The sequence below is a fragment of the Coenobita brevimanus genome, chromosome 74 (genome assembly GCF_032717465.1).
Source record: "Coenobita brevimanus isolate Jiangsu-jjx chromosome 74, ASM3271746v2, whole genome shotgun sequence".
NCBI lineage: Eukaryota > Metazoa > Arthropoda > Malacostraca > Decapoda > Coenobitidae > Coenobita > Coenobita brevimanus.
This window is the reverse complement of record NC_137027.1, coordinates 1,990,150-2,009,999: the sequence shown is the minus strand read 5'-3', so window position 1 is coordinate 2,009,999 and position 19,850 is coordinate 1,990,150. Positions and strand designations below refer to the sequence as shown.

Below are 19,850 nucleotides of genomic sequence, written 5' to 3'. Positions count from 1 at the left end.
AACTATATAAATACCAGTCTGTCGGTTAAGCATCTCTAAGAAGCAGGTTTTAAGTCCACTTTGCCATTGCAGCTGTAAAAGAAAGGAGACCATAACATAATTTTGATGTCTCCTTTCGTATTCCTACACTCAGATTAACGGCAATGGATGCAGCAATGAGTTTAGGTCAGTGCGACTGCGATGTGTGAAAAGTATATGCAGAATTATATAAATAGTATATGAACAGATTATTAACATAAAAGAGAATGCGTAAGTCCAATATGCAAAATGAAATCGCTAAGGAATAGGTGGTGCGAAATGTCCTATGGCAAAAGGATACGACCCTATGGAATCAAAACAGCAGGGGTGTGAGAGCGGTGACTCAGACTGTAATGGCGGGCTGTCGGATGTAAATAAATCTTCATGAGGGCGCGACCGCGGTAATTCCAAAAAGTAGTAGCGCTGACGTACCAGTGACGTCATACCATTGAGGACCACAACGCTGCGGGGATACATGTATATAAGGCGAGATGAAGAACCTCAGTATCACACACACTCCTGAGTCCAAGCACTGAGCACCCAAAGCCTTTGTTATAAAGGGTTTTAACCATAATTTACGATAACTGACGCATCAGGGGTCTATTTATAAAGACTTCTAATAATTTTCTTACGATATTCAAGTCTTCAGCTGTACAAGGCAAGGTGAAGAAGCTAAATTTCACACACAATCCTGAGTCTAGGCATTAAGCACCAGGTCTCCTTGAGGATATGTCTGCATCAGGGAATCTAGATAAGGTACAGTTCAAACACCCATCACAAAATACATCGTACGTATCATATAGTTTGTTAGATATATCCAGAAATATCAAAAGTTATCTTGTTGTTTGTTTATTCATTGTAATTTTATATTTGGCTTCGTGTTCCCCATTTTGACTATGGGAAATTAGGATGATATGATGGTTATGACAAGAATATACAATTTGCTTGGTTTACAGTTGGTGTAGGGAGTCTGTCTAGTTTACAGAAAATAAGTTACTATCTTTAGTAGAGACTGCAACGATAAACTAAGAAACAACACGAGCAAAATTCCACCAACAGTCCACTGCCAACACTGTTTACACATACTTCTAATTTCTCCTCGAACGTCACAAGAGTCATTCCTTATAGTTTTCTGTTGTGTACTTCATATTGCTAGCTATTCCATACTCGTTTATATATTTTTCATGTCTTTCATATCATTGTCTAACACATATACAGTTTCTTCGTAAAATACCTTCCGTCGCCACAGACGTAAAAGAGATGTCGGCGGCATACGTTTGATCATTACTGTACCTTTCCTCAGATGCCATGGTGGAGGAGCGTGGGCGTGTGGTGGTGGTGGATGGTGGTGGGTGTGGTAGTGGCTGTGACTGGGGGCGGCGATCCCGTCCTGGCCAGAGATGGAGATAAGATCGTGTGTTACTACGCGTCATGGGCACACTACCGACAAGGTCTGTGTTAACCTACTCACATAACTCTATAGGAATCTTTCTCAGTCTGTCTGTTCCCCTACTTACAACTTCCAGTCATTCAGATGCAATATGCCTCCTACTTTCTGCATAAAAACAATTCTCTGAAACATTGCACACAGTTTTCTCGCCTAACCAGACGATTTTCATTCTCAAGTGCTACCGTTTTCAATATTGCCATAAAATTCTATTAACTGCATGTATAAAAATGAGGTTCACCATCACAGGCGGACATGGCACCAGCCTACAGTAACATATCACGTCTTCAACGCACAGTATAGCATCCATAGTACTAGTATTAGTTATATGTTCATCGAGTGCGCCATGGATAAGTAAAGTACAGTATAGTTGACTGTTTTTGCTAAATTAATGCTTTTACGAATATAAATCCTGTGCTGCTATTGTGTGGTCATTACACCATTTTTCTCTCCACTTTAACTTTGCTTAAAACTGCCATCGCTCCATCATGAATATTGAGCTGTAACAAGAGATTAATACTAGAGAACTCTGTTAATCACGAATTATTGTTCTGAAAATTATGTAAAGCCGTAGTATTGTCTTATTCACCCATCGTGCTATGGGAAATAGGCTAAGCCGAGAAAGGACGAAAATTTCATTCAGGTTAGATGCAAGAACCCTAATGGTAATGCTGTGGTGCAGGTGCGGCACGGTACACGGTACAGGACGTGCCGGTTGAACACTGTACGCACGTGATCTATGCTTTCGCCGTGCTTGACGCAGCCACCCTCACCCTCACGCCACACGACTCACACCTGGACACGGCCGCAGGTCTGGACAACTACCGCGCCTTCTTGCAACTGAGGCGCCGCAACCCACAAGTCAAGGTGAGGTTCCGTCAGCGGCTTTATAACACATCAAGCTGTACAGCATGGGACAAGTTTTCCAATATTTCTCCTTCTTTTTACCAGCCACATTTTCTGCTGGCTGATATTTCTAAGGCGAGGGAGGTGTGGTATGTTTTTGTGCTCGTCGATCATTCTTTCTGAAATGCTGATGAAATAGGAAACTGGATTTGTATATCAACTGTTTTGTGTCATAGTTTGGGGGAATGTTTGTTGTGTGTTTTCCTTGTCAGTCACTGCTCTTGCACCTCTAACAGCTGCTACTGGGCCTGGGTGGGTGGACTGACTCTCGCAGCGACAAGTACTCCCGTCTGGTGTCACAGCCTCACCACCGCAACGCCTTCACACAACACGTCCTCGATTTCCTCACCACCTACGGCTTTGACGGCCTTGACCTGGACTGGGAATTCCCGGCTCACCACGGACCCAGCGAGGACAAGGAAGGTAAATACTGGCTGCTTTAACGGAAACCCTCAGTTACTAGTAACAACCATAAGTAAATACTGATAAAGTCCGTCGTAAGGTAGATTTGTCAGTTTATCAAAAAGAATATCCAGTAGACTTTTTCCTCTGTTAGTGTTATATTAGTGATGAAGTTATCTGCCACACACAATGGAGTGTAAATTATACTAAGGATCGTTGCGCACTTTGCAACTTATGTAACATAATCAGTAGGTAGTCTCCCAAAACATACTTTGTACAGGAAACTAATACACACTTGTTTCAGGGTTCAAAAAATGGGTAGAAGAACTGAGAGCTGCCTTCAGGCCACACCGGCTACTGCTGACGGCAGCCGTGTCAGCCGGTAAGAGCATCATTGACCGAGGGTACGACGTGGCAGCCGTGGCCAAGGCGCTCGACCAGGTGCACTTGATGACCTACGACATGCACGGTTCCTGGGAGTCCAGAGTCGCTAACCACGCCCCCCTCTTCCCCGCGAATGGAGCCAACCCAGAGCTCTCAGTGGACTTCGCCGTGCAGTACTGGATGAAGAAGGGAGCTCCGGCAGATAAGCTGGTGTTGGGCATACCTCTGTATGGACGATCCTGGACTCTGTCGGGCAGCGACACAAGTGTGGGAGCGGCGGCATCTGGTGCAGGAAATCCTGGTCCACTGATGAAGTCTGCCGGTACACTGGCCTATTACGAACTGTGTCAGGCCCAACAGGCGGGATGGAAGAAAGTCTCGGGTGCTGATGGACCCTACTTGACTAGCGGTGACCAGTGGGTCGGATACGATGATGTCGCCACCGTCATTAGGAAGGTATGGTGACTATGCTACATGACATGGCAGATTTCATAACACATCTTCCTTGGCCACTTATTAAGCTTGTTACATCTCAGTATCCTGTTCTGTTTCACTGATACATACTTTTCCTGTATTAAAACAATGCAAATAATATACAAGAGAATGCTGAAGTGCAATATGCAAAATGATTTCGAAAGAGAAGGTACTAGGGTCTCCTATGTCACTTACAATACCGTCTTATGGCCATATTATTATGGCATGGGAGAAATTCGTAGTTACCCTTCCTTGGAGATTTATTTTCCAGCTTACACCTTACTTTCTCTTGTATGGTATGTCTATCTGCTTAATTTCGACATACATTGCATCAGTAACATACAAACAGATTACTGAAGTATGATGTGCAAAACAAACCGCTGAGGAGGAGGTTTTACAAACTCTCTAAAGCCAACTAGAAATTAGTATCTTACATCTTTGGTTTGCCTTCACCTGTAACGATAGACAGTGTAAATGACAGTCTGATACGTGGAGCTTCTGACTGTATAGTTATGCAGTAAAAGAGAAATTAAGATATCTTTACAGAGATCATCATAACAGAAAAAAGTCTTATTGTTGATTGATGCTGGTGCTAATGTAAACGTACAGACAGCTTACATGCTGGAGGTTTAGGGATATTCGTCATTATAAAAGTACTGTAGTGTGTATCTTTGCCCAGGCTCAGTACGTGCGTGGCAAGGGTCTGGGTGGCGTGATGCTGTGGGACGTCACCATGGATGATTTCCGAGGGTCCTGTGGTGACGGACCCAACCCACTCATAGCAGCAATTTCTCAGGCTCTCGGTCGAATTAACAACCACGGGTGAGTACCTCACGTTACACACACACACACACACACACACACACACACACACACACACACACACACACACACACACACCATCAGGAGTGCAGGTGCCCCGGGCTAGGCTCTCGGTCCTGATATTTATGACAAATGTGACCAGCCACTTTTCCATCTGAACAGCATTATGTGAGCAATAAAGCCAACCACTCTTCAAACTGAAACCTTTATAGGCTTCATTCTGTTGGAGCGCCTTAACCCACTAGACCACTAAACGTCACCTGGTCTCATGGTTACCACCCAGAGTAGTAAATGATTTCCTGGGTTACAGGAAACCATTTGACTTGTCATTCAGTGAAGATTAGCTTGGAGAGAGAGAGAGAGAGAGAGAGAGAGAGAGAGAGAGAGAGAGAGAGAGAGAGAGAGAGAGAGAGAGAGAATAACGGTAATAACAATGACGAAAGCAAGGAATATGTTTTTGCTTTACACTACCCACTTAGCATTTTGTATTTTTAACTGCCAAACAACCTAATCCAAATACCAGAAGAAATACAGTCCTGAAAAAATTACTCCTGCTCTAAATCCTAAGCAGAATAACAGCCAGGTCTTACACTGTGGCAATGATAGGGGTAGGGGAGCATAGGCAATGCAACAAAAAAATAAAATAAAAAAATAGAGGGGGGTGAAATCTCTTGACAATCAACACCATTGACTGTAAATTACTGGCACACACAGGGTACGTGACTGTCAATTTTATCCCTGATCCTTTTGCCAGAACTTCACTAATCTCAAATACAAATAGTTAAATCCGAGGACGTCTGTGAAACTTTACTCTTTTTACTCTCAGGCGATTACATTCCGTTTCGGAAAGCTGGAAGGATTAGATATAACCTTCGTTAACTCTTCACAGTTGAAGCTCTCCAAAGCTGAGAATAATTATTTTGGAGATGGAAAGAACTGAAGTACTACTAAAACTGAAAACGTTAATATATTGTTTGTACTTACAGGACAGTTCGGCCCAGAGATGACTCCACCTCACAACGCAGCACGCCTCGTCCCCAGCCTCCTCGGCCCATCACAACCACCACAACAACAACACACACCAGTACAACCCAAACTCACCTCCCGAGCCCCATGCCACATCATCCTGGTAGCAACAGTGTGAACAGTAACCCCGAGTGTCGCCGTAAGGGCTACACCGCTGACGCTAAGAGCTGTGAACACTTTTTCCGGTGTGCTGGAGATCGTGTGTTTCATTTTAAGTGTCCAGAAGGGCTTCACTGGCTCCAGAGTCGAGTCTCCTGTGACTGGCCCGACGCCGCCCCATGCAAAAATCTGCTGTATTAAGAGAGCGAAGTGGCAGTGCATGTATTACCATTAATGTTATACTATTGTAATTATTTTTACTCATCTTGGTCCAGATTTTTGTCCTTTTGCAGCTCATTTTTCGTGGTATAGTGGCAGAAAAACACAGTGCTATGACTTTACATTCTTTCCACTTTTCTTTTTGACAGCATCATTTCCTAATGTTAATCCAATGTTACAGTTCAAAATTCCAGATGAGGAGCTGGTAATCTTTGACCAAGATATAGTAAAAAAAGTATAGTTTATGTGGTAGGTGGGGGCGCTCACCATCCACTCGCTCAATGTAGTGCAGCTCTCGGGTGTCTGCCCTTTCCTCTCCATCCTTCTTTCCTTCCATTCTCTTCTGTCTTTCTTTCCTTCATTCTTTCCTTGTCCTTCTGCCTACGGGTGACTTTACACTCCTTCTTCTGTCTTTCCTTCATTCTTTCCACTTCCTTCAGCCTGTGGGTGACTCTACGCTGAGTGACAAGTCAAATGGTTTCCTGTGCACCAGGAAACCATTTACTACGCCGGGCGGTAACCATATAACCAAATTTTGGCGCCTGGTGGTTTAGTGGGTAATTATTGCACTCCAATAGGATTGAGCCGGTGAAAGGTTTATATCCAAGGGGTGGTTGGGGTTGATTGCTCATGTAATGCCACTCAGGGATGAGTGAGGCTGGTCACTTTCATCTTAAATGTAGGGACCAACTGCCTAGCCCCGGGCTCCTACGCTCCTCATGGGGCATGTAGGATTGGATGATGGATGGATGGATGGATGGATGGATGGAAAATGAACAATCTGGGTTAATGGTTTCTGGCCGGCCTCCACCCCTACACTGGCGGGAGGGAAGTTGTAGTCTGGGTGCTGCACTGGATGGAGAACTTTCGTTGGTAGTTCGAAACTTTTCAAGAGTGCACGAGAAGCAGTGTCATCGCGCACTGTTTCTTATGCAGTCTGACAAAGCTTCGAACCTTAGCACTGTCAAAACCTGGCTATGTCTACTTTCCACCCAATGGCAGGCATGGAGGGTGATTAGAAATCATGGCTCACAAGTGTATTTTCTTCCTAAATGGCCTCCATTGTGCACACTGGTAAACTATCCATCTGATGGTGACTAACCCAAGAAAATGCTTTAATGTGCACAAGAGTAGATCAGATATGGGGACAATATATTTTTCTACTTATGAGTATAGTATGTGTTAATGTCAGCCATACTTTATCACATATTAATACATAACAATCACCACTGCTTTACTGACCACATCCGAGACTTATATTTTCCTTGCTTTACGCTTATTTTTAGAGAAATTTATAGATAAGCAGTAAGATGTTATTGAATCTTTACATACGTCATATCAACCATCTCATGTTCGTCGGGACAACTTTAGTCTTCTACTCCACCTAACCTCAGACAACAGTGTTATACAGCGAGTGCGTCACGGTAGCCTCAAGTTGTTATAAAAGCTAGACATCCAGTGAGCCATGCCGAGACGTTTTTTTCGCGATTCTTTAAGGATGTACTGTATCGGTCGGCTTGTACACGCCTGACATGGGATGGCAGCACTATTATACCCGTGTTTTAAGGACGGAAGAACGATCAGTGACCCAGTGTTGTGGTGGGGTCGACTGGCACGACTATTTGCATCAAAACCGTAACTCTCCTGCAGGCGGGATGAAAGATACTTGTGTATACAATATTTATCTTTTAATTTATGTGTATTTATGCCAACAGTTACAGGCAGTCCTCATCACAAGGCGTTCCATTATATCACAACTTCTTTTTTAAATACATTTAGCACTGTAAATTGGAAGTCCGGGATATCAGCTTTAAAAGTAGGAGCATAACTTTGATGAGCTTTTTTTGTGTAATTTTCTGTGGATTGAATAGCAGAACAAAAAACAAAAAAATGCAACTTATGACGAGGACTTGCTGAACAAATAATAATAATAATAATAATAACAATATAATAAAAATACTACTACTACTACTACTACTACTACTAATAATAATAATAAATGATGATAAAGATTTCAGTCATTCAGGGCAAATGAGCATAAGTGTCGAACGTACATAATGATTAGTAATACGAAAATAACTTGCAAGACAAATGGAAAGAAATAAATGTCCATCTGCACATTTAACCAATAATAAACTTATCCTTGTAACCAGATCTGTATCTACCCTTTTTTTTTACTCCATTTATGAGTTTAGCATCTGAGCCCTTCATTATCATCTGTTTCTAGTGCATATCATCATTATCATCATCATCATCATCCAGATCTCCTTTCCCATCTAAAGGTAAGGTGAGGTTGGGTCGAGAGAGAGTTTTCCAACCCTGTCATGCGATCCTCTCCCCCCTGTTACAAAGGTGGAGATGAGGGATATGTACCGGGGCAGGTTGAGGTTATGTCACTGGAACATATATCAGTTAGTATTAAATAACCCAAGATAGACTTTTCTCACTGGTGGGCTTAGAGTAGACATCTTCGTTAACTCCTTCACTAACAGGATGGTTGCCCCAGCTTAGAAGAAACGACGGACCATTTTTTGCATCTTTATTACTTATACAACGTTGTCATATTTACTGGATTCCCTATTGTATACACCATGTCAGTGATGGCACAAGCCCTAACACGCTGCTGCTCATCTCAGAATAATTACACGAATACTAGTGTTTACCGAAATAATTACACAAATTACAGTGTTTACTAAAATAATTACAAATAATATTGATCACTGAAATAGCTAAACAAAATGCATATGTTTATTTAAGTAATTACTAAAATACCAATTTTTGCTGGAATAACTACAGGAATACCAATGTTTACTGAAATAATTACAGCAATACCAATGTTCACTGAATAATAACACAACTACTAATGTTTACCGTTAAATTTACACAAATACTATTTAATGTTCAAGATTATAATTACAAAAAAAAAAAGATTAGTTATTGAAGTAGCCTACACAAGTGAGCATCAAGGGAAAATGGTATATTAAGAGTCTAGGTACATAATGATTTACACATAGTCGTATCCTTGTTAATTTGGGAGGCTTTCTAACACCTTTTCCTGAGCGATTTACTTTGCCTATTACACTTTATTATCCTCTTGTATTGTATTTGTATCTCTTTTTTGTTATATATAGAAATAGGGCGAATAACATACGAGAATATATTAAAGTACCAAATAAATAAACTGGAAAGCAAGAGGTGTAAGGAAGCCTCCCCCCTTGAACCCCGATAAGGTCATTTTCGGTATATTCAGGCTTCTATCAGACGACCTTATTGAACTTAGGAAGGGCCTCTCGTACAGAAGGGGTTTATTAAGGCTATATCAAACCCCTGAAGTTAGAAAAGTCTCTCCTAAGCTGAGTATAGTCATCTGATGGTAGCAAAAACAAAACTAATTGACATCCCATGTTGGAGGAGTTAACAAGCACACGGATAACAGACTGGTAGTGTTAATCCCGTTCTTAAACCACTAGAACATTTTACCATATATACGGTGATGTCATCTTTAATACTACGATAAAAACCGAGACATAATGAACACTATATTAACTACACATATAATACTTATACTGTACCTTTCCCTGGTCAAACCTTAAGTACGGAACTTACAGTTTAGTTATTACCACTATATCAGGTTGTTATATAGGGTACATGAAATTAATGACAAAATAAGAGTATTTATATATATCATTAAAGCTATAAAGAAATAGAATTAAATAAGAATAGAATAAATAATACAAATAGGAAGTAGCTGACAAACAGTAACAGGCAATCCCATATTACCTCCTTGGAGGTGTAGGGGCCCGAGGCTAGGCAACCACAGTCCATTACATCTGAGGGTAGGTGACCAGCCTGCTTCCCTTAGTGGTACTACCTGACCGAAAAATCTCCAGTGTCCTCTTGGGAATCGAACCTATGCAAGGCCGTCACCGTGACAGGTGTTATAAGCACTACATCATCAAGCGGTCCCGAGAAAAAACAGCAGTGAGGTTTCATGCACTTCGCTTGCGCTTCTAATTCGTATATTCATTCAGAATATACTGGAAAACGCTGAGTGTTGGAGAAGTCTTTCTTGATCTACATTTTTCCTGCCTACGACCATCAGTCTTTTCAAGCACATGTGTATCTAGGGTTCTCGATTTGAACGGACCTTGATTCTGGCTCTGTATTTTTCATCTGTCCTCAGAGAAGACATCTTGTGTGTGTGGGTTTGAAATCTTTGGTCCCATTTCCCAACAGTGTCTATACTGTCACAAGTAAAAGTTCATCGACAGTTCCACCAGCATTTTGTCTTGCCTCCCATATTTCTAATTACTCCTCAAACGTCAGAGCATCCTTCCCTTTCCTAGTCTTATGTTGCGTGCTTCATGTTCCTGTATTTAAAAGTCTTTCACAATACACCCTCCATGGCTATAACCGGCAGGAAAGTGTCAGCAAACTTTTGTTTGTGATAGTACTTGGATATCCTCAATGTAATGTAACGTAGGAGAGAAATGTCAGGCTAGTGCAAATAATACTGAAGAAGAAACAGGCAACAGTTGTAAAGAAAATATATATGCATATATACCTCTGTATACAATATAGTATAATATATATATCTATAGTACAAAATCTACATGTCAAACATTTATATACTAATATACATTTGCATCAGCGATCACAACAGATTCGTTTTTAATATAAGAATTTTCGATTACTTTGTACTGAACTTCGACCATATGAAGTACTTTTTACGCTACGTCTGATATCTCCTGCATTCATCTTAGGGGAGTCTTCAACTTCCCTCTGACCGACAATTACTACTACTAATATCCATTCGCACTCCTCTTTCCTTAATACCTTCATTGCGATAACATTTTTTCTTTTATTCCTGTTACTGCCAGATGGATTTAATCAGCCTCAGGGAGAATTTTCGAACGTAAGAGGTGGCAGGTAACTTTCATTCACCCCTTCACTACGAGAGGTCGACCAAAAGCTGAATAAAATAGCCTGGTTGTAGTAAAGATAGAATAGAAAAATGCGTTATCGTGTTGAAAAGGCAGTAGTGTAATAGTAGGGCAACCGGGTCTGTCTGGTAGAGTAGGCCCAACAAACGCAGGCAAACAATGGCCCCTACTGGGCTGCCCCGTATATTGAACCGAAGTTCCCCTGCTGCAGACAGCGTCTCGCTGCAATGAGGCGCGGAGGAAGAGTGTGAAGGCTTGGTTCCTGGATGGACACTGCATTTGCGTCTTTCCACTCAGTTAACAGGGGCACCATAGCAGGCCCTACATCTCACCGTTATTTGGATAAATGGTTGCCACCCAGCGCTGTAATTGGTTTCCTGGGTTACAAGGAAACCATTAGTCTTGTTGCTCAGTGTAGAGTCACCTAAAGGCAGCACTACATCGAGTCAGTGCATGATGGGAGCCCCGAACTAAAGTCAAACAACTGACGAATCCTTCATGTAAAAACAGTTTCTAGATTTACCTAAGAATGTGTGTTTGTTCTGAATACATTATATACATTACTTACAGACAACCATAACATATAATGATACATATACAAGGATATCTATACAGCATATTTCATATTACTAAAACAATCGTAAACAATAACATATATCAAAATACAGTATCAAGTCATATTAATCAAAGGTTAATTCTGCTAAGTTAACAGGAGCTATGGGTAACATACAGTACAATTTGCAGACTCCTCAAGATATGTGTTTCACTTCACTATGTAGGAAAGCGAGACAGTGAGCAATAGCTTACCAAACTCCATAAGGCGATCCGCAGAGCCCAACATACTTTTCAGATCATGTACGAGTGTCATAACTGCTCGACAAAATATCTGGAGCAATATTACCGTCTGCAACTGTACAAGATTACAGTGTTCTATGTACAACTTGTGATATGTACAAAACAGCGTGGAGGCGAGTTGGTGGCTGGAGTCTGAAAGAGAAAAGGAGGAAGGTATTAGCGTTATATTATACATAAGGCCATGATTCTGTAAAGAAAAAAAAAAAATCCAGCCCCAGATTACACATTGGAGGAGTTTGAGGCAGAGTGCCAAGGTTTCGCTGCCACAGTCCAGCATATGCAAGTGTCAACAGCTTATTCCTCTTGGTGACACATGCTTGAAAAATCTCCAGTTACTCATGCAAGACCATCACTCCGACTGGGGCTTTCAAACCATTCAGCCACAAGGCACCAATACACTTCATTGGTATATTCTGTGACTTAAGCCTCCGTTACTTCAGTGTCTACTTTTCACAGTATTTAAGTAGACTGTGGAGTATTTTGTGTGTGTGTGTGTGTGTGTGTGTGTGTGTGTGTGTGTGTGTGTGTGTGTGTGTGTGTGTGTGTGTGTGTGTGTGTGTGTGTGTGTGTGTGTGTGTGTGTGTGTGTGTGTGTGTGTGTGTGTGTGTGTGTGTGTGTGTGTGTGTGTGTGTGTGTGTGTGTGTGTGTGTGTGTGTGTGTGTGTGTGTGTGTGTGTGTGTGTGTGTGTGTGTGTGTGTGTGTGTGTGTGTGTGTGTGTGTGTGTGTGTGTGTGTGTGTGTGTGTGTGTGTGTGTGTGTGTGTGTGTGTGTGTGTGTGTGTGTGTGTGTGTGTGTGTGTGTGTATGTGTGTGTGTGTGTGTGTGTGTGTGTGTGTGTGTGTGTGTGTGTGTGTGTGTGTGTGTGTGTGTGTGTGTGTGTGTGTGTGTGTGTGTGTGTGTGTGTGTGTGTGTGTGTGTGTGTGTGTGTGTGTGTGTGTTCTGCTTCTAATTACCAGGGCAGGTCAGTTTTTGATCTAGTGTTAGTCAAGCAATTCAGCAACCACTCTGAATAAGGACTACTTTCTCTGACAACGCTCTATAATTTGATAATATTCACTAGCTATTTTACCAGTATTTAATATTCTTGTGCTGTATTCATATGATAGATAAGACAGATAACTATGGGAAGCAAAGATTCGCTCAATAGAGGGACAACGTGGGATCTCGCCGCAAAGGGATGTGGTGGTTGCAAAGCCTCTCTACAGATCTTAAATCCATCGTCGTTTTCCACTGTACCTCATTTAGCCTTGTGTAGTCGATAGGTCTGAATCTATGCTAACCCCTTCAGTAGGATGACTTACATTTCTAATCTGTTCTTGCTGTTAATGGATGACTTTAAGTAAGCCAGGTGAGGCTACTAGTAATGCAAAGGTTAACGACGAATAGAATGCCCCTGTTATTCGAAAAGCATCTCCTGAGGTGAATAAAATTGACTGGAGATAGTAAAAATAAAAACGAATACACAGTATAGGATTGAAAGTGTTAAACCCACATTAGTTATTTCATAATGATCCTTTTGCGGTCAACAGGACTGGTGGGTGAAGGAGCCCTCTTGCTATCCTGTCTTTATCTTCAGCTTGAAGAATTAGATAAAGAGTCATAGTCTGTTCTGTAACAAACAGCCCCCAAAGGACCATTACGGTGGGTACGTTGCTGTTTGTTTCCTTTTGTACTTCCTTGTGTTCCTATTATAACCAGGAAAATAAATGTTTCTCACCTAACCCTGAATTGACGCCTGCGCCTCTGCAGCCTCCACACAGGTGCCGAGTCCTTACGTGACCACCACACCCTTTTGTACACAGGGTCCTCCGTGCCCCTCCAGCAGCGCCGGCCACAGGTACGTCTTAATCATGTCCTTGTCTGGGTCGGCGGTGTGGAAGCGAACGTGCATATCCTTCCTGTACGACCGCGTCTCGTAGTCGATGACGTAGGGTGGCGTCTGGTTGCAGAGTCCCCAGGCCAGACGTACACAGTCCTTGATGTACTGCAGCAGCCCCTCACACGTCTTGAGTGACGGGTAATCATACAGTGTGGCCCAGATCTGCTGACACACCTCCTGCGGGCAGGACGTGAATGCGTCAAGGAATTACCAGTCTAAGGGGTTTACTCTTGTCTTCCTAGTACAGTACGCTTAACAGCACCTCTTAAGCAAGTCATTATGCATATTACATCTACTTTTTTCGTGGATTGTACTGGTGTCTTTTGGATACTAATAAAAAAATAAATAACATAAGTGTATATTGAAATTCAATATATAAAAATAAGGCAGTAAGGAAGAGATGTTACCTTTAAATACATTGTGTCTGAATGACTCAAGGTAGTGGCAGGTAGACACAAGACTGAGGAGGAACATTCCAGAGCTGCCCAGCTTTGTATTGTATAAGAACGACAAAGAAATCCCTTAACTTCTGAATTAAATTACTAAGTAGATTCATAAAATAAACCTCCCAAGCCCAAAAGATTACATGAAGTCTCCGAAATTCAAAAGACTGTGAGAAGCCCTCTGAAGCCCAATAATACGAGAAATCTCCCAGACCCAAAAGAATACAGGACACATCCAAAGTCCACCAGTGTAAAAGAAATCTCCTACATCCAAAAAGGAATACAAGATGCCTCCTAAATCCAAAAGAGTACAAGATGCCTCCTAAATCCAAAAGAATACAAGAAGCCTCCTAAATCCAAAAGAATACAAGAAGCCTCCTAAATCCAAAAGAGTACAAGAAGCCTCCTAAATCCAAAAGAATAAAAAAACCTAGTACACCCAAAAAGGAATAAAAGAAGTTTCTTACACCCAAAAGAATACAAAAAGCCTCCTACACCCCAGAAAATACGAGAAGTCTACTAAGTCCAAAAAACTAATAGATGCCTCCAACGTCCAGAAGAATACAAGCAGCTCACGAGACCACAAAAATCCTCCAAATCCCCACAGATTAACAGCCATAATCAATCAGACAACAAACCATAATTTCTGTCTCACCTCCACGTTTTTCGAGAGGTCGTGCTTGTCGATGTTGCTGGTGATGAACTGGGACACAGCCTGTTCGAGTGGCTGTGTTGTGGTGTGGGAGTGTGTGGGGCTGGGGGACTCATTTTGTGGGGGCGGAGGGGGCACCTGAAGCACTCGTCGAACCTCCTCCCTGATGGCTTGGGCAGAGGATGAGACTGAACGGAAGGCCAGCTGAGTAAAAAAAAAAAAAAAAAAAAAAAAAAAAAAAAAGCATTATATTATAGGTCCTGCCAGTTCTTACCTGAATAAAACAATCTGGAGTTACCTACAGTGGAAAACCAAACCTGTCACGATCATAAGCTGTATCATTTTTTACACTTTCAGGTTCCTTTGAGAGAGGTGAAGTTAGTGAATGTACAGCGAGGTTAGATGGTGAGGAATTGGAAAATGTGAGTACGTTTAAGTATTTGGGTAGTGTGATGAGTAAGGATGGAGGTTTGGAGGGTGAAGTGCTTGAAAGGGTACAGCAGGGAAGAAAGGTTGCTGGTTCCTTGAAAGCAGTGATAAGAAACAGGGAAGGGAGCATGGAAGTGAAAAAGTTACTACATGACAGTATTGTGATACCAACTCTAACGTACGGAAGTGAAGCTTGGACATTGTTGGAAGGACACAAGTCAAGAGTGAGAGCAGTGGAAATGAGTTATTTAAGAGGAGCCTGTGGAGTCACGTGGAGAGACAGGCTGACGAATGAGGATATAAAGGAGCTTTGTGGTGTGGATGTGGATGTGATAGGAAGCGTTATGAGGAACACACTGAGGTGGTTTGGCCATGTGGAGAGGATGGAGGGTGAAAGACTGACGAAGAGAGTGTATGTGAGTGAGGTGGAGGGGGGAAGAGGGAGGGGGAGGCCGAGGATGAGATGGAGGGATGGGGTGGAGAGGTATATGAGAGAGGGGGGTGTGAGTTGGGAGCAGGGCAGTGAAATGGCGGGGGACAGGGCGACTTGGAGGCGATTTGTTTGTGGCCACCCCAAACGGGATTGAGGCGTCTGGCAATAGATAGATAGATAGATAGGTTCCTATGACTCACTCTTGGCTGAATGTGATAATGTTGCACAAGCTGGAATAAGTGGCTTTTGAAGTTTCGTAAAGCCCCTTTCTTCAAGATTTATTTTGTACATTACACCTCACATCCTTTTTTAACTTACTCATGCACACTATGTCGTATTAAAATGCTACAAACAACACAGATGAGAATGCTAACTGTAACATGCAATCGCTAAGGAAGAAATGTTATGAAGCCACTTTTGCTACTAAGAATACAGTTCAACATGTCCTTCAAAGACTATTCATAACCATTCCTTACCACGACCACGCTGAAGAGTAGCTTAGATTTCAGTTCTTCTGCGTTCTTGAGGTCGGGCAGGTCATCCAGAGCGTCCAAGGTGTCGACACGGGCCTGGGCGTACAAATTGCCGTAGCGCCGAACAAGGGCAGAGGGTCGACGCTCTCCCAGGCTCACGTTCTCCACACGACTGCTGCCCCTCTCACACCTGGAGGCACGGTCACCAAGCCTAGAAACGTCAGGATTTGTTAGAAATCATCAACATTAAAATCACCACCACCACCACCACCACAACCATCATCAACATCATGACTGGTATCATCATAATCACCCTAATTATCATAATTATCATTATCATCATCGTGGTCGTCATCCTTTTATTATACTTCATTTCAGCGAGTGTGGAAAATCGAGAACATTAGAGGAAAAATAAAATTTCCCTCTCTGCATTCTTTGCCTATCGATACGCATCACTCTCAATACATCCCTCCACCCTCATTTGTCTCTGCATCCCTCTCTTTCCATCTATCTTCCTCCTTCTCTTCGACTGCCTCACCATCTACGTATTCTAGAGCTTATTCCGCATTTCCTTTCTGAAGTTCGTCTCTCTACTTTCACTCCCTAATCAGAAAGACCGCACTAATTCGTTATACTCGTATGATACCTTTTATGACATTCTTTTTTGTTATTAAGTGTACAGAAAGTTACAGAAAAAGGGCTTATTAAAGTTCGGTTACTACTTATAAAGATAATCTGTCAAGCTTCGCCAACTCAGAGTACAATGCCAGCTAAAAAAGAAAACTGAGCCACATAACGAAGACTTGCTATACTTCCCTTCACATTAATTTCTCTCTCTGAATTCCTCCCTTCTTCATTCATCCAGTCATCTCAATCCCTTCTCCTCCTAGAGCTTCTTCATACTCTTCATACATTTCCATACTAATATCCTACACTGAATCCCCTCCCTCTCCTCAACATCCAACTACCCTTCTGCCGCAGTTCCCTCATTGCATTTCTCCTCTTTATTTCCCTCCCTACGATTCCCTTCAGGGCCTTCACGCTCATTTCTCACACTGAATTCCTTACTATTTATCCATCTCTCTCCCTTCCACTGACCCTTTTAACACGCTACGGTGGATGTGGCCTGCTTTTCCAGTGAGCCCAGATTTGAATCCCGGCTGGAGATGGGAACAGTTTAAGGATTTGAGTTCTGTTACTGATCTGGCAAAAGCCCCGCCGATATGTAAAAACACCCTAGCTAATACCAATACACCAGTTCTGTATGAGACAGTCTTCGCAAGTATTCAGTGTGGACGATGGGTGTTAGCGCCGAAGCCCCGCCGATCTGTCGTAAAAACACCCTAGCTAATACCAATACACCATTTCTGTATAAGACAACCCTCGCATTTATTCAGTTTGGACGGTGGGTGTTAGCGCAGAAGTGGTGACATGTGGAGGTGAAGTGCATAGGAGGACTGGTGGGCCTAAGGGAACGGGCTGTTGAGCCTATGCCCGGAGTAGCAAAATATCCTTGAGCTTCTACGTTTCCCTCTCTACACTGCTCGGTACCTATCCATGTTTCACTCTCATTACATCCCTTCACACTCATTTCCCACTGTAAATCTCTGTCTATCCCTCTCCCTCCCTCTCCTCAACACGCACCTTATCTTTGAGCTCCTCCCTACTTTCAATACATCCCTCTTCTTTCATTTCCCTCTGTGAATCCCTCTTCTGGCCTCTCCCCAACACGCACCTATCCTTGAGCTTCTTCTCTCGCTCCTGCATGTGAAGGATGGTCTGGCGTGCCTTGGTGATCTCTGCACGGAGCGTCTCCACCTCCTGCCTCAGCGCTGCAGACTCCCTCGCCCCTGTGGAGTGACCATAAGTGAGGACTGTATTCTCGTCTAGCAAGGAGGCTTCTGTTAATGATAAATAATAACTATATTAGAACTGAAATATATTACACAGTTGGTGCAGTAGTATTGATATATGTAACAGCCGGTAGCCAACATCACAAATGGTTTGAATACCAGCAGCAAAGTTCTAACCAAAAAGCAGCCAACAATATCTCGAAACCGTATTTCCACCGGGGTCCTTCTAATACACAATTTATTATCGTTATCATCATCCCAACCTCTTTTTTCCACGAAAGGATGGGGTGAGGTAGGATCCAGAAAAAAAAAAAGGAAAGCACAATAGAGAAAGAATAAACCAACAGCATGCTCAGTAAAATGGGCTAGAGACATTCACTCACGATTTACAGTCTTCCAATCCTGACTCTACCTTACAGGTGTAACCATCTGCACATATTGCATATTTCGATGTTCTTCTTTATAGATACACTTTACATTAACTACCAGACAGAGTCAATCCAATGATTATCAATATTTGAATGAATGAATATTTGATAATACAGAAGGTGGGACCTACCAGCAGTCACAGGTAGCTCGTGCCCTTTGCCACAACGCACACTGACTCCCACCACCATTCCCGACGACGAGGACGAAGATGACGATGACGACGATGCCTCCGCGTTCTTCCTACTTCCCTCTGGCGTCGGGGAGTCGCTCTTGGAGTCACCACCACCGCTGCCCTGACTCTGGGTGTCTGACGACCTGTGGGGGAAGTGGTGGTTATGGTTCGTCCAACTTAACTTGGCCGAGATTTTCGTCTTTTTGCAGGTTACATCTAGAAGTTCATGGCAGAACAAGACAGTACTATGGCTGTGCATTATTTCCATGGCACTTCTTCGTTAACAGCATCATATTCCAGTGTTAATATATTAGTAGAGATCAGCATTCATGATAGATGGCAGTTTTTGGATGTTAAAGTGAACAGAGAATAGTGGTGATGAGAATGCGATGTAAAAAAAAAACATGAAAATGTACACCTTTGATAGCCGCACCCACCCCTGCAGTATTGTACGGGGAAAGAAATAATTATTTATGGAGGAGGTGGGGAGGAAAATCTCGGTGGTCCCACCCTCCATAAAGTCTGGTGTGCCTAGGTAAAGATAATGGCGTGGTTCCTCTAGGGGTAGTACCCCCTCATGGGGAGTAGCCATATGGGGTCCTAAGCTGCCTGAAACGCGGCTGGGGTGAACGTCTACCAATATGCAAGATTCCGTGTTCCAACGCTAGGTTAAAGATCATGGCTGTGCGTAAAGATTTGATCAGAACCCACACCCCGCCAAGTCAGGGGTGGCTTCTGGTGGCCTCGCCCTGCCTAAAATGTAGCCCAAGTAAAGACCTACCATTGTGTAAAATGTCATGCTTTTAGGTAAAAAAAAAACACACAAAAACAAAACAAAACTGTGGCATTGTCTCCCTTGGAGACCACAACTCCCCACCAGTGAAGGGTGATCATAGGGGGTTCCACCCTGCCTAAAACGTGGCCGGGGTAAGAGAATACCAATATGCAAAATTTCTTGTTCCTAAGTTAAAAACTATGGCTATGCATAATGACCTGCCAGGACCTAGGTGGTCGCCCTTGGAGTGACCTTTGATTGTTCCACTCTTCCCACATCGTGGCCAAGATGAACATCAATAAATGCAAATCATGTTTTTGGGTTAAAACTTTGGCTGTAGATAAAGACTTAGTCCAAAACCACCAGGGGCTGCTTCTTCCCCACCCCCACCCCGTGTGGGGCTGCCCTTTGGGGATCCACCATGCTTATAACCTGGGACGAGTAAAGCTCTAACACTGAGCAAAAATTCTTGTTCCTAGGGTAGAGGGTATCTCTCGGAGATTTCACTCTGCCTGAAACCTGGCATAGGGGAAGGTATACCACTTTGTTCCATAAGGCCTGGGCCCCATTCTTCATGAAACTACAATAACCCTGTAAGTGAAAGATTCAGTGAAGGAATGAGTGACACAGTTAGGGACAATCACTACATTTCGCCGACCAAGTAGGAACGGTAAAAAATTTAGAATAAATGGATTAGTGTACGAGAGAGAGAGAGAGAG

The 19,850-nt window shown here is 42.8% G+C and overlaps 2 protein-coding genes across 2 annotated transcripts in view; one reads left to right on the top strand and one right to left on the bottom strand.

Moving 5' to 3' along the window:
- Positions 1-325: 325 nt before the first annotated feature.
- LOC145407653 (chitinase-3-like protein 1) lies at positions 326-5,779 on the top strand. Its single transcript, XM_080278524.1, has 7 exons — positions 326-388; positions 1,322-1,469; positions 2,148-2,332; positions 2,608-2,794; positions 3,078-3,613; positions 4,311-4,453; positions 5,440-5,779. Exons 1-7 carry the CDS (start codon positions 326-328, stop codon positions 5,777-5,779), a joined length of 1,602 nt encoding a protein of 533 aa, XP_080134650.1.
- Positions 5,780-11,627: 5,848 nt separating this feature from the next.
- LOC145407776 (uncharacterized) overlaps positions 11,628-19,850 on the bottom strand; it is a 274,264-nt gene continuing 266,041 nt past the window's right edge. Inside the window, exons 4-9 of the mRNA XM_080278645.1 lie at positions 18,315-18,499; positions 17,638-17,752; positions 15,906-16,113; positions 14,571-14,771; positions 13,311-13,649; positions 11,628-11,727 (exon numbers count right to left, since the gene is read on the bottom strand). Of these exons, the coding sequence (XP_080134771.1) occupies positions 13,365-13,649; positions 14,571-14,771; positions 15,906-16,113; positions 17,638-17,752; positions 18,315-18,499 (994 nt within the window). The 3' untranslated portion in view covers positions 11,628-11,727; positions 13,311-13,364. The remainder of the gene's footprint in view (positions 11,728-13,310; positions 13,650-14,570; positions 14,772-15,905; positions 16,114-17,637; positions 17,753-18,314; positions 18,500-19,850) is intronic.